Raw genomic sequence first — 15,746 nt, forward strand, 5'->3', positions numbered from 1 at the left:
ATGTTCTGTAGTGCAAGAAGGGACTGAGGAGGGCTGTCGGGGTGACTCAGTGATGGTGCTGTAGGGCAAGGAGCACTAGGTGGTTTGGGATCCCCTCCCCTACATCTACCTGTTCTCCACGTTGGGATATTCAAGCTACACACAAATCTGACATTCAGAGCGAGTTTGGAGTGTTCAAATCCCTATTAACTGAGTCAGGATTTCTCAATGGGTCCCATTTCTAGAGGTGCTGTGTGCTCTAGGTCGATCCTGCCAAGGGCTGAGCGAGAGGAGACCCCATGGAATAACAGATGCTAGTTGCCAAGTCATCTCATGTTTAGCTGCTCCTGGAAGTTTAATCAGAAAATTCATTTTCAAAGGTTTGGTTCATTGTCTTGGTTGTGAACTCAGGAATTCACAGCTGCACTGTGGTAACAGGTCTGATAAGGCATATTTCTGTTTCCTGACTGGCTGAGGGCTCCAATGTTTCTGTCCTGTAGATACCCCTCAGAGTTATAGGGCTACCGGTATCTCTGCCCCCTCTCTGATCTCTGAGTGCCACATGCCAGGCCTCGTAGCCTTCCCTCTCGTGGGGTGTAATCCAGCGATGCTCCCACCCTCAGACTGGGCCCTGGGCTACTGCACTGTGATTGCCCTGCAGGTGCCAGTGAGTTCGGCACCTGTGGTTCCTCCCTTTGCGACCATGTGTTGAGACATGTGACCAGCCTTCTTGAACCAAAATAATGTTTAATCAAACAACAGGAAGAAAGTGTAACATGGGAGAATAAGAGGGTTTTCAAACAACAGTCTGTTCACATCTCTGACCCCAAGCCCTCCCAATCTGACAGGGAGCCAGGCAGGCCACGGGCCTTGAGTCTTCTCCAGCGTTGTCTGTGCCTGTCAGACTGAAGAATGCCTCAGCAACAGCTGCCCCAGCTCTGCACAGACTCCAGCGCTGGCAAAACAAGCTGTGTAACGTGGCTGGAGCCCAGGAACAGGGAATTCCCTGCTTGTAGCTCCAGTGTGGCCTCTCAACTTCCCTTAAGTGCACCCTGAGCGATGGCTTTCCTTGAGCTATTACTTCCCTTCCTGCTTGTTTTCCAGCAGCCTGCTATTGAAATAGGAAGATCCATACTGGTTTCACCTAATGTAGCCAAAACATAAACATCCCAAGAGTTAACCCAATATAACTATAAAGCAAACATCCCAAGAACTGGGGTTAACACACACATTCATTATGGCAGCTCAGCTCCGTGTCAGTCACAGCGCCACTCCTGGGAGCTGCGGATTTTATTAATACAGGGGAAGAGGGGGAGGGGGAGAGAGATGACTGACTGACTTTCATATGGGAAATGAAGTTCCATTTCCATGAACACTCATACGTTTGACTTTGAAAACTACTTCCTGCAAACCCTCATCGTGCCTGACCAACAGGTTCTGGGGTACAATGTACTAAAGAGTGAGAGCTCAGGGAATGTAGAGTTTATATACTGACGCCCAATGCCCATTACCACTCCGGGTACAGGCTACAGACTGACAGAACAGAACCTGAGGAGAACCAGTCAGCTATTAACCAGGGATAGAGGAGCTACTAGACTTTTGTTTGCTGACAAGTCACTGACTGAGGGCTGAGACGCTGGGATCTTTTCAGGTTCTGAAGAAATCCAGATGACAGATGCTACATTTTAAGTTCTCACTCTAACCTGAGAAATCATCTCTGAAAGACGATCAGAGAGGAATGAGTGGATTTACATGTGTGTGTCAAAGTAGAAATGTGTAAATGTTATGCCAAAACTTTTCATTGTAATATAAATATGAAAAAGACAAAGTTTCATGACATGCATGTATATCAAAAACCAGCAGCAAGAATTGCTGAATTTTTACAGCAAGGAGCAGTAGCAACTTTACTGCATAAAAGCTTTTGCTTTAGAAAGTATTTCAGTAGTACTCCAAATAGTGTTTGCAATGGGTTTGTGCTATTAACTCTTCGCTCACTGAACAGTTGTATGATACTTTCATTAGGTAACTGAGGAGAAGCTGTTTCTAACACTTACATAAAGGGCCATGAACAAAATCCCTCTGCAATACCTGTGCAAGACAACTCAGGAAAGAACACTGGGCTGTGTTTCAGCATAGAGCTGAGGTGCAGAGGCAGAACAATTCTGTCAGCTACCTGGTGTTGCGAGCCAATTTCTCCTCTGAGGATTTTTTTTTATTGTTGCTGAGTACCTGTAAAGACATTTCCCTTGCCTGGTACAACGTTATGTGACTTTGTGTTATGGGCAATGGGCATTTTTAGCTTTGCATTGGTAACTTAATTCCTTTAACTTTTCCGAAAAAAACCTTGGAATGACACAAGACTTTATACCAGTGTAGACATAGTATCAGAGGGGTCGTCGTGTTATTCTGAATCTGTAAAAAGCGACAAAGAGTCCTGTGGCACCTTATAGACTAACAGACGTATTGGAGCATGAGCTTTCGTGGTGAATACTCACTTCATCGGATGCATGTAGTGGAAATTTCCAGGGACAGGTATATATATGCAGGCAAGAATCAGTCTGGAAAATAACGAGGTTAGTTCAATCAGGGAGGATGAGGCCCCTCTTCTAGCAGTTGAAGTGTGAACACCAAGGGAGGAGAAACTGCTTTTGTAGTTGGCTAGCCATTCACAGTCTTTGTTTAATCCTGAGCTGATGGTGTCAAATTTGCAAATGAACTGAAGCTTAGCAGTTTCTCTTTGGAGTCTGATCATGAAGTTTTTTTGCTACAGATGGCTACCTTTAAATCTGCTATTGTGTGGCCAGGGAGGTTGAAGTGTTCTCCTACATATTTTTGTATATTGCCATTCCTAATATCTGACTTGTGTCCATTTATCCTTTTATGTAAGGATTGTCCAGTTTGGCTGATGTACGTAGAGAGGGGTATTGCTGGTACATGATGGTGTATATTACGTTAGTGGACGTGCAGGTGAATGAACCGGTGATGTTGTGGCTGATCTGGTTAGGTCCTATGATGGTGTCGCTGGTGTAGATGACCTGGATGTTTATATGGGTTACCAGAAAATCTAATTACAGTAGTGAGGATTGTTTTTAATAAAGTATTGGAAGGGCTCTAAAACTTTCTGATCTACACAACAAAATATGTGCAGGTGCTGGGTGTCAGGAGGAAACTTTCCCTGGAAGCAGGTTATCTCATAGCTGCCTGTTGAAGGGCTTCTTCCACCTTTCTCTCCAGCATCGGAAACTGGCTACTGGGCTAGAAGGAATACAGGTCTTATCCAGTCTGGCAGTGCCTATCTTCCCATCAGTGGTGTAAATCCAAGGCTTTGTTTTTGATGATCTTCCTTGAGATCCTGGGAGTCTCTACACTTGCACTTAGAGCAGAGAGATATCTTGTTGAATATCATCTAATTTCCTGTTCTTTTTCCTTTCAGGAAGGAAAGTTGAAAACTCCTGGCACCTGCCCAGTACATTATGCCAGCTGTCAATGACACCAAATCCAACTCTGCAGTGTTACTTCTCACCGGGATACCTGGGCTGGAAGAAGTCCATCTCTGGATCTCTATCTCTTTCTGCTTAATGTATGTTATTTCGATAGCAGGAAATTCAGTCATTCTGTTCATTATAAAAACAGATCCATGCCTCCATGAGCCCATGTACATTTTTCTTTCCATGTTGGCCATAACAGATCTTGGCTTATCGGTAAGCACCATGCCAACGATACTGGGCATATTCTTGTTTAAATCTAAGGAGATCAGCCTCGATGCCTGTTTTGCTCAGCTGTTTTTCATCCACTCGCTTTCATGCATTGAATCATCCGTGCTCTTGTTGATGGCCTTTGACCGCTTTGTCGCAATCTGCAATCCTTTAAGACATGCGTCCATCTTAACCGCCCCCAAAATAGCCAATATGGGACTGGTGTGTGTGCTAAGGGCAGTGGCCCTAATATTCCCACTCCCCTTTCTCCTGAAACAGTTCCAATACTGTCGAGCTAATGTCCTCTCCCATTCCTTCTGTTTGCACCAAGACGTCATGAAGTTAGCATGTTCAGATATCACAGTCAACCACATCTATGGCTTGTCTATTGCACTCTTAACAGTGGGGTTCGACTCGCTGCTCATCTGCCTCTCTTATGTGATGGTCTTCAGAACAGTGCTGAGCATCATATCCCACATGGAGTCCCTCAGGGCCCTGAACACCTGTGTGGCCCACCTCTGTGCTGTCTTGCTTTTCTACATACCAAGGCTTGGCTTGCCTGTGATACACAGATTTGGGAATAGCTCTTCTCACTGGCTTCAGATTTTCCTGGGATATGTATACCTGCTGGTCCCGCCTCTGATGAATCCTATCGTGTACAGCGTGAAATGCAAACACCTTCATGTGAGGATACTCAGGGTGTTCTTCAAGTGATATGTCAGTTCATCACCTGGCTATGGCCCTGGTGACTTAGGAGACAAAAAACATGTACCACAGCCACCTATTCCATCCTGGACCATTCCATCTAGACGGTATGAGCTACTTATCTCCACTTTGTGGAGTGGTTCAGATGAGGTCTAAGCCCTGGCACAATGGGAGATGGATGTCCTGACCCGTTGGTGAGAGAGGACAGTGCAATGGCGGAAGGAGACCAAGGGAGGCAGTGACATTAACAAAGTTCTTGTGTTTCCGGAGAGACAGGGGACTGGTGGGATGTTGGCCCATAAAAAGCACCAGTTACTTTGTTCATGTCACTTGGCTGCTCTGACTTCAGAATTCCTGTTGAAACAGTTAATAAAGAGAATGGATGTGGTTATTGTTTCCCATTAGACCTGGCCTGTCACTTTCCTGACTCTGGGTAAAAATCTACATGCCATGAAAAAAGCTGCAGAGTCATTATTAAAGCTCTTCTGTAGTTGCAGTCCTGGCCCTTCCTGAGCAGTCTGGGCACTGGATGCTCCATGAGCGTGGCACCATGTGTGGTCAGAGGCTATTCAAGGACCATGGACACCCACCGTTCCCCGACGCCCTCAGAAAGGTGCTTGTGACTGAGTCATGTCAGAAAGATGATGAATTCAGGAGCCCTGGAGGCCATTTCTTCCCCTGAGCACCATCCTCTGCCTCACACTTCCCTCAATCCTCGACCCTGGCCAGACTGGAAGCTGGAGCCTTGCTGTGGTAAGAGTGGCCAGCAGCCCTGATGTTCCAACTTCCAGGGGGGGGGGGGGGGTCAGGTGGGCAGGAGGTCGGGACCCAAGAAATCCCCCAGCCATTCTCCATCCACAACTACGACATCCAAATTAAGGGGAGAGTCTGGGCTCCAAGTTGGCCTTGGGCCTCCTGGCCAGTTCTCAACCACAATCCAGCTCTCGTCCAGGCCTGGACCATGCTGGAGGTGTGAAGAGAAGAACAGGGGGAAGGGCCTCAGGAGAAGGGAGGAAACAGGGGTGGGGGTCTAAGGAGAAAATGAGGAGCAGGGAGCAGCATTCCTGAGCACATGCAGACCCTGCAAGGAGGTCACTGGGAAGAATGGGGCTGGAGCTTAGGCTAGGAGGCACTTATCTATGGCCCAGATTATGTAGCATCTTAAGGACCTCTTGATCTTTTGACATATTGATCAGTACACACCCCGTGCTGTAGGCAATGTTATTTAACACACGGGAGATTCCAAGAGAATGAGAAACCACTGCCTGATCACACTTAGTCGACTGCTGTAGAGTGTGGGCCATGAGACCTCCCCGAAATAACTCCGAGAGTGAGAACTATTGGAACAACCTCCTGCCTGATTTAACAGTCATGTCAGTGCATGGAAATCAACCACTTACAGTCCCTTGATAAATTCTTCATGGTTAATTACCTCTGTCTTACAAAAAACAATCCTTTATCTGAATGGTCTGAGATTCATCTGTCCAGTACATGGTCATTGCATTAAATGGCTCTGCCTAGACTGGAAAGAGCCCATTGTCTAATGTTTGTTCCTCATGTAGATACTTACAGGCTTTTGGTCAACGTCAACCCCTTAACAAAACACTCCCTTCTGTTTAAACTAAATCAATTGAGCTTCTTCAAGTGGATCACCTCAACGCAGAGTTTCTAATCCTTCATCTATTCTCTTGCGTGTTTCTCTGATCCTCTCCAATTTATCACATCTTCTTCCAACTGTAGGCAATAGACCAGGACACAAGTATTCCAGCAGCTGCTCCCAGCTGCTGCTAAATACCCAGCAAAATTTCATCTCTGCTCCTACTCCGAGATATCCCCTGCCTTAATACCGTTCCTGGATTAACTGGGTTTTTCTAGCCACGACACACCACTGAGCTGCAAGTTTTTTCAGAGTCACTGCTTCCCAAGATCTAGTCACCTATTCGGCAAGGATGGCCTGCATCCCTTGTTCCCAATGATGTAACCTTTAAATTGAGTCCATTAGAAAGAGATATTGTTGAGGACAGGAGGAATTAAGTGAGTTGCAAGCGTCACAGAAGAAAATAAGTCTGTGTAAGAAACCTGGAACTGAAGGCCAGTTCTTCTGTATCCCAGGGACAGCACTAAGCCCTGAACCATCCTTCCTATCTGGACTAGATGGACTGGAGACTGGGGCAGTGGCAGCTCGTCTGAGATTTGCCAGGAATCAGATAAACTCCGTTGTGAGATCATTCTAACAAGAGCCCAAGAAAAATTCCATTTCCAGGAGAGAATCGGCTGCTGTCATGCTTTCTCCTGGAATCGATATGGATGGGGCAAATTCCATCATCCAAGGATGCACAGCAGGTCAGAGTTGGTAAGCAACTCACATAGCTCCGATTGAGCAAAATGGGCAAAATAGCCTGGAAGCGAATCCTAAGTCAATGCGTCCAGTCCTCTTCTATGGCACGAGATCCCCCCCTGGACATATTTGTTCGCCAGTGCAAGCGTAAGCGGCTAAATGAGTTCCCTCTTGACACAGCTAGTCTGGGAGTGAAAGACTTCAGAAGCAAACAGTATTATACATGACACACCAGTCTTCCAGATACTCAGCAGAGTTGGTTGATGTTGCTAAAGTGAATCTACTATTGCTGGGTGGTGCAGGGTTACAAATCACCGTACGACGATATCCGGAGGGTAGGGTAAGTTGTTATCAAATGATATTTTCTTTATTTGAGAACAAAGGTGAGGAGAACTGTAGCTTAACCTCTCCCGATGAGGAGTCCACTCAGCTGAAAAGACCTTGAGCTTGGGGAAACATTGACCCCTTTAACGGGCAAACAACTTGGCAATATCCGTTTCCCTATCCAGCACACATGGCTATTCAAGGACAATTGCTTGGAGACGGATAGCTCCCTTCACGGGTAGTCATTATCCTCTAACAGACACAGGAAGTTTCCTTCCTCGTTACAGTTCTCCCCCAGTAATTTCTCCAGGGAAAGTTTCCCTGAGCCTTATCTAATGCCAGATTTACTTCTGAGATACCAGAGAGACACTCATTAATTAAATCTAAATTTAGTAAAAAAAAAAGAGAGAGACTATGATTAAAATATTTCTATACATCCAACATGAGTTCAATTTCATTGATGTGCAGATTCATCGCAGAGATGGTGAGCTTTCGTAGTTTCAAAAAGTTCCTTAGAATTCAGTTCACAGGTCAGATTACAATGTCCAATCTCATATTCAGGGCATACCAGTATAATGGACCTCACTCTTGCGACTCAAACTTCCCTGATGAGTCTAAGCAGATCTGAGATGACAGAATCAGGACCCAAGGATCGTTATACAATTTCAGTCTTTTGACAAGTTGAAATTCCTCAGAACAAAAGGTAATTAGGATGACTTGAAGGCAGTCCATAACCCATTACTTAGCTATTATAAATTACATAGGCCATTGCTTGTTCTCACCATTCACAGTAACATTTCAAAGAGAGATGAATACTGAGATATCTTGTGTTTATAATTTATTTACATGATAGGATGTTCTTTTGACCTCTGAATTATCAGAGTACAGCACAGACAGAGACTGTTGATTACAATTTCTACACTACTCAAACAGATGTAAATACACAAAACCACAAACATTATCTCCCATATGTCTTCTGTGGGTTATTTATTTTGCAAGATGTCCAACTGATGTTGCACCCTATAATGCTTTATGGAAATATGCTTATGAATGTATGTATGACATAACTGGGCATGCCATGTAACATATCTCTGCAAAGGTTATGATCTACTGAATCTATCCATCCTATCTGTACACATGTACCATTTTTGTATTCAAAGTTATAAATATTGGCTGTGTACTTGGTTGATTTTAAGTAGTCTTAGTAAGGCATTTGGTCAAATTCTTAAGAAAAGAATTTGCAAGTTAAGTGCCAAATCAAGACGCACGTAACGAACAATAGAACCTTGGAAAACTCCAATCCAAATAAGAAATCTACTTGGGGACATTGAAGGTAGCATGTAAACATTGGCTGCCACCTGTAAAGTTCTGAGTCATGCGCTGACATGTGACTTGCTGGATTCTGCATAGGAGAGAGGAGGGGGATTCCACCCACAAAGGAAAGTCTATTTAAGCCCCTTGGAGACCCCTTCATTTTGTCTTCAGTTAGCTCAAGAGATAGCCTCTCCGCCCCAAAGGATGCCTGAAAAACTGGAACAAAGAACAGTAACCGCAGGGTTGAGGATCGCTGGGCCCAGACTACAGGGAGATTAGTCTGTAAAAGAAACTTATTGGAAAATCTCTGAAGGTGAGATTTCATCTGTAATCACTTTCTTTCTGTACTAGGCTTAGATTTGCATGTTTTATTTTATTTTGCTTGGTAATTCACTTTCTTCTGTCTGTTATTACTTGGAACCACTTAAATCCTACTTTCTGTATTTAATACAATCACTTTTTACTTATTAATTGACCCAGAGTATGTATTAATACCTGGGGGGAGTAAACAGCTGTGCATATCTCTCTAACAGTGCTATATATTACGGACAATCTATGAGTTTACCTGTGTAAGCTTTATACAGGGTAAAACGGATTTATTTGGGGTTTGGATCCCATTAGGACCTCCCATTGGGAGCTAGGCATCTGAGTGCTGGAGACAGGAACACTTCTCAAGCTCTTTTCAGTTAAGCCTAAAGTTTTGGGGATTGTTGTTCAGACCCGGGTCTGGGTTTGCAGCAGAGATAGCGTGTCTGCCTCAAACCAGGCAGGGCACTGAAGTCCAAACAGCCGGGGAAAATGGGCTCAGAGGTAATCTTGGCACATCAGCTGGCACATCCCAAGGGGTTTCTCTGATCCAACCCATCACAACGATATAGAACCACTACTACACTCCCCTTTCCTGCACCTCAGCTCTACTCTTCGCTGGATCACTCACCAGTGGTTCTGTTCTGTCAGGACTTTTTGGAAAGTCTTGCACGGCTATCGCAGAGGGATTTTGCTCATGACTCTGAATGTAAGTGTTAGAAACAGCTACTGGTCATTTACCAGGAGACAGTATCATACAGCTGTACACTGAATGAAGAGTTAACAGCACAAACCCATTGCAAACACTATTTGGAGTACTACTGAAATACTTTCTAAAGCAAAAGCCGTTATGCAGTAAAGTTACCACTGCCCCTTCCTGTAGAGATTCCAACAACTCTGCTGCTGGTTTTTGATATACATGCATATCATGAAACTTTGTCTTTTTAATATTTATATTACAATGAAAAGTTTTGGCATAACATTTACACATTTGGTAACTTTGACATGAATAAGTAAACGACACTTGTTCCTCTGTGCGTCTTTCAGGAGATAGCTTGCTCTAGGCTAGCAGTGGGACATCAAAATGGAGAATCTGTCATCTGGATTTCTCAAGAACCTGAAAGATCAGACATGCTCAGCCTCTCAGTCAGTGACTTTCAGCAAACAAAAGTCTAGTGGCAGCTCCATCTCCCTGAAGTTAATACTGACTGGTTCTCCTAGTCTTTCTGTCATCTGCAGCCTGTATCTGGAGTGGTAACAGGCATTCCTCAAGCTTCTCACTCTCTAGTACATGTGACCGCCAAGCAGCTGTTATCAGACACGCAGGAGGTTGCAGAACAGATTTCAACAGTCAGAATGCATGATGTACTTCATGGAAGAATAAACATATTCCAAGCACTTGATAAATGGGACAAGAGGCTCATGTTCAACATAGAGCTGGGCTGGAAAATACTGGAGAAGGTCCCCACACCGATGTACCTCCATAGAAAGAAGTATGACCCAAACTAAAATGTCTTCCTTTTTCGTGCATTCCGGGGTGTGTTTTTAAGAAAATGATCATTTTTCTTTCTAAAATTTAAATTCTCACCTATACTGCCTCAGGCTGGCCAGCTCTCTGGATCCCCAGAGAACGCATGACTTTTTCATCGCTTCTCCCTTCATAAACATATAATAAGCTGCAGTGGGTGGATAGTCTTGCGCTGCACTCTGGATATGAAAGTCAAGAACCTCCAACCATCTATGAGGTGAGGTGTATTGTTGCCCTTCAGCTACCCAACTAATCTGTCAATTGTGCGGCTGATTGGTTGACAGCCCGTAGCACATCTCTAAACTCAGGAGCTGATTGAGCCTGAGAGGGAGCAATGTTGTGGGGTGTACCCACTATCACGAGATCAGCCAAATTTGAGACCGGGCAGCGCGCTTCATGAGTTGTCAGAAACGAGGAGTACCTAGCTCCATGGAATCACTGAGGGAACATTCTCAATTGAGATCATCAGAGTACTGTAGATTCTCTGTACTCTGGTCAGCACCCTGGATGGTGGGTAATTCAGAAAGGGGCTGCCAGACGTTTAGTCTCGCTATATATTAATATTATTGATTCTTGGTATTGTTACATTTTTCTTTTCATGCTAAGATCTACAGCTGTAGTGCATCATCCATTACTTAACTACTGGCCACTTCTATCGAGTGTAGACCATGTCGCATAACAGGAATATATAGCCCCAGAAGTTCAGACAAGACAGCATGCAGCATTGGCTGTTCTGCAGTCTCTCATTGGGTTAGCGATAGTCACCCATTCCCCTATCATTTGCCTCTTGCACTTTGCCTTTCTCTTCCACAGGTTTATACGTTGCTGCACACAAGCCAAGCAGCTAAGTTTTTCCTGATGTCATAATGACCCCTAAGGATGATTGCGAACATGCTTCATCTAAAGACATTGGTCCTGCTCTATCTGACAATGCCTGCTGGTGCCTGAGACCTCTCCAGATGACTCCTTGTCCTGTTAGGTTGAAGACCTCGGTCATGTCAGCCTTCTAGCAGACAATTGGACGGTGCAGTTTTCACTCCTCTTTACAAGGCCAACGTATGTGTAAAGGTGCAAGCCGTTTAATTTGCAATTCTGTCGCAGTGGCAGATGTGATCAGCTGACTGTGTTTGGGGTAGCTCGGAGTGGAGGTGATGGTAGGGCATGGGTTGTACTTAGTAGGTAGTGAGAGAACCCTCTCCCCATCTTCCCATCTCCTATGGTAATTTATAATCTACACAGATAATTTGAACATTTCAAGACAAAGCTTTGTCATGTTGTATAAACCTCGATATTGCCCTGAGCAATGATTTTCAGAGAAGCCAATTTAGGAGGGGCTTGTTTCTGGGCCCATACCGCAAGGGCTGAAGGAGAAGAGACCCCACGGAATTAGTCAGTGGATAACTTCGCAATGGCTATCAGGTATGTTTCTACTGAAATTAGATCAGAAGATTGCATTTTCAGCATTTTACTCTTTGACTTCGATTGTAAGACAGGATTCAGAGCTGCCGTGCTCTGAGTGTGTGTGTTTTATACAAGTCAAGTCTTTTCATTTTATGTGAGAGGTTCCTTTCCTATCGGTTAGCGCGTAAAGCCAAAAGCCTTATGAAATGCTGTGAATACTCACCTGGGCTTATGGAGTTAGAAGGCTGGGAATACCCTCGACTAACAAATGGATTGAGTTTTTATTATTGGATTGTTAAATTTTTTGTTTTTCCTCTATGTTGGTTTAACTGCTGCAACAGAAGCTGAATTTTTGCGCATGTTAAATGGCTAAGATGCTGACCTGGCCTTGTTATTTCTCTCTGTTGCTCCAGCACTTGTGCCTGAAGCCGCTCTAGCAGTTCCGCTCTCTGTTTATGTATCCTTTCCTCATGATAATTGTTCATCTGGTTCCTTCGTTCTGAGGGCGCAGAATGTCAGGATTCCAATAGCCTTCGTCTTTCGCTCATGGGGTGAAATCTCCCATTCTGCCCACCTCGATCAGACTGAGGCCCTGTGGTGCGTTCGACATGCAATTTGAGCTTGTAGACAGGTGATCACATGTGTCTGCTCAATAGTCTCGTTGGTTGTGTACTGTGATTGACATGCGTGTAGGCTAAATACAACAGCGTAGTAAATTATGACAAAACTTTCATTCTAATAAAATATATGTACAAGACAAAAATTCGATGACATCTTATCCGTAGTGAAGCCAGCGGCGCGAGCTGTTGGTGCTACAGAAGGAGCATGTGGTAACTGTTTGCAATGGGTTTGTGCTATTAACTCTCCTGTTCAGGGAACACTCTATGGTACGGATCCCTGCGTACTGAGCGCAAGCCATCTTGTAATACTTACATTCAGGTCATGCACAAATAACTCACAATAGCCGTGCAGACTCCCAAAAGTCCTGAGAAAGCAGAAAACTGCGGTCTGTGTTTTCAGCAAAGAGAAGCTGAGGTGCAGGAAAGACAGTGTAATAGTTTTTTTTTATGTAATTTACCTCCAATCACCTGTTAAAAAAAGCATTGCTGAAGTAACTAGCACAATCACTGGATGATATTAATTGCAAACACTAGTGTTTTGTATTATTCACCCATTTGGTATGCAACCCCTCCTCATTCCAGCTGGAAGTAACTGTCATATTAGCTGGTACTTACCAATAATAACTACAATCCCGCATGGGGAGCATATGCAGGTCCTGAGGATGAGGAACCTGTGAGGATGATCAACTCTCTGGATTCAATCAACATTAGGCTGGGCAAAGCACTCAGCTTCTTATGGAGCGGTTTGGGGTCAAGTGTTCACTGGAGTATTTGGTAGGAAGTTAATAGACTTCCGATTCTGATCAAATTTCACCTAAATCTGAGTGAAGCGTTATGAATCAGACAACCTGAAATTTATACCATGTGCTACAAGAGGCAGGGCAAATTTGAAGCTCCATAAAGAGGCAGTGGCATAATTTGAACTCACAAGAGCAGAGAAAATAAAAAAAATAATGTACATAAGGAAGCAATGAAACACGTTTATGAATAACTTAAATGCAGGAAAGATAAACACAATGACTATTTTCACCATGCACTTGCCATATGTGTACACACATGTCATGATACAATGGGCCACACTTTGAAGTTGAGGGCCAGAAAGGGTGGCTGTGTGAATGTCATTATTGTAAACTCACACAGTGATCAGATAGGCTGTGGAACTCTGATCCACTAGATATCAATGGGGCCAAGGGATTAGCCCAATTCAAGAGGGACTGGATTTACACCACTAAATATGTTTAACTAGTGGGTGTTTGGGGGAAACTTTCCCTTGGAGCAGTTAATCTCATAGCTCCCTATTTCATGGATTCTTCCATCTTCCCCTGATGCATGTGTAACTGGTTACTGAGCTAGAAGGACTGCAGGTCTGATCCAGTCTGGCAGTGCCTATCTTTCTATTGGCATATCCTATTGGGGGTGTAAATCCAAATCTATGTTTTTTCTGATCTTCCTTGAGCTTCTGGGAATCCTATATTTGCACTCAGAGCAGAAAGATGTCTTCTTAAATATCATCTACATTCCTCTTCTTTTTCCTTTCAGGAAGAAAATTTCAGAACTTCTCGGATCTGCTCAGTACAGTATATCACCTGTCAATGACACCAAATTCACACCTGCAGTCTTCCTTCTCACTGGGATACCTGGCAGGAAGACATCCATCTTTGGGTCTCTGTCCTCTTCTGCGTCAGGTATGCTATTTCCATAGTAGGAAATTCAGTCATTCTGTTCATTATAAAAACAGATCCAATCCTCCAGGAGCCCATGTACATTTTGCTTTCCATGTTGGCCATCACAGACCTTGGCTTATTGATAGCCACCATGCCGACGATACTGGGCCTATTCTTGCTTAACTCTAGAGAGATCAACCTTGATGCTTGTTTTTCCCAGATGTTCTTCATCCACTCTCTGCAATTTATTGAATCTTCTGTGCTCTTGTTCATGGCATTTGACCGCTTCATCGCGATCTGTAACCTGCTGAGATATGCCTCCATCTTAACCCTGCCGAGAATAGCCAAATGGGACTGGTGTTTGTGGTAAGAGCAGTGGCAGTAATATTTCCACTCCCTTTTCTCCTGAAACGGTTCCAATTCTTTCTTCCCAATGTCCTTTCCCATTCCTACTGCCTGCACCAGGACGTCATGAAGCTGGTTTGTTCGGACATCACAGTCAACAACATCCATGGCTTGTTTATTACAGTCATAACGGTGGGATTGGACTTGCTGCTCATTTTCCTCTTTTATGTGATGATCCTCAAAGCAGTGCTGAGCATCATGTCCCCCACAAAATACTTTAGGGCCCTGAACACCTGTGTCTCCCACCTCTGCGCCATCCTGCTCTTCTAAATGCCAGAGTTCAGCTTGATTGTCATACACTGATTTGGGAAGAGCTCTTCTCCCTTGCTTCAAATTATCCTGGGCTACATTTATCTGCTGGTTCCTCCTTTAATGGATCCAATCATGTACAGCATGAAAAACAACCATCTTCATGCCAGGATAATCAGGGTGTTTGTCAAGTAAAGAGTCAGTTCATCATCCGGCTCCAGAGCTGGTGACATTGCTCATGGCCACCTATTACGTCTTGGACCCTGAAAGATGAGGAAAAAAGAGCTACTGATCTCCACTCTGTAGAGAGAGGCTCAGACAGGGTCTACGACCTGAAACTTAGGAGGGCCATCCCCACCTGCAGTTGAGGGAGGACAGCACTCCGGAGAGAGGAGTCCAAGCCAGGAAGCAGCATTTACAAAGTGACTCTGTTCGTGGAGAGCCAGGGGAACGTTGGGATGTTGACCTTTAAAGAGCCATATCAATGGCTGCTCTACTCTCAGAATTCCTATGAATAAAGTCACTATGAGAAGAGATGTGGCTGTTGTTTCCCATTACACCAGGCCTGTCACTGTCCCATCCCTAGTTAATCACTCACGCACCATGCTAATCTCCTTCTCCATGGGTTGTTGGCTTTTATTCACACGAGATCAAAACATCTGTAAGGAAGGGACTTCGGCCATTCATCTGCCAAGGAAGGATTGCTTCTTGAACCAGATGAGGCAAATTAACATATCCAGTGAGCTAGTCACACCATCAGTCTCATTGAAGCCCCAGGCCCTGCTTTCATTTTGGAATCTGGAGTTAAATGTCATTCCCCAAGGACAGTCTTTTACCATCAGTCTCTGTGTCCCAGGACAACAAGCCATTCTTCTCAGCCACTTTGACCCATGCTTACAAGGCCCACTGGTTGCTAGGGAGATGGTGGAATTAGTGGACCCCTTCTGTTAATGGGGATGCTGGCAGGGTGGGATTCAGTATTATGGAAACCGGAAATAGTATAAAGGACATACCAACAATCAAATACTAAACCCTCCCCCTGGCCGCTTAAACCCTGCTCCTTGACCCCTTAAGCCCAGACCACTTGTCACTGGAAGTCCCACCCATGGGGAATATTACTTCCGAGGTCGAGGAGGACACACGACCGGAAGCAATGTGTGTCATGTGACTCCTCTAAGAACTCCTCCCACAGCCCTCTACCAATCAGGAGGGGCTTCT

The 15,746-nt window shown here is 44.5% G+C and overlaps 1 protein-coding gene and 1 pseudogene across 1 annotated transcript; both read left to right on the forward strand.

Annotated features, from left to right (window-relative positions):
• The first annotated feature begins 3,431 nt into the window (after positions 1-3,431).
• On the forward strand, positions 3,432-4,388 carry LOC116830558 (olfactory receptor 51G2-like). Its single transcript, XM_032790110.2, has one exon. The coding sequence runs from the start codon at positions 3,453-3,455 to the stop codon at positions 4,386-4,388; it is 936 nt and encodes a 311-aa protein (XP_032646001.1). The 5' UTR covers positions 3,432-3,452.
• Positions 4,389-11,597: 7,209 nt separating this feature from the next.
• Positions 11,598-14,723, forward strand: LOC116830559 (olfactory receptor 51G2-like; annotated as a pseudogene).
• Positions 14,724-15,746: the final 1,023 nt, after the last annotated feature.

Source organism: Chelonoidis abingdonii, unplaced genomic scaffold, assembly GCF_003597395.2.
Source record: "Chelonoidis abingdonii isolate Lonesome George unplaced genomic scaffold, CheloAbing_2.0 scaffold0523, whole genome shotgun sequence".
Classification (NCBI taxonomy): Eukaryota; Metazoa; Chordata; order Testudines; family Testudinidae; genus Chelonoidis; species Chelonoidis abingdonii.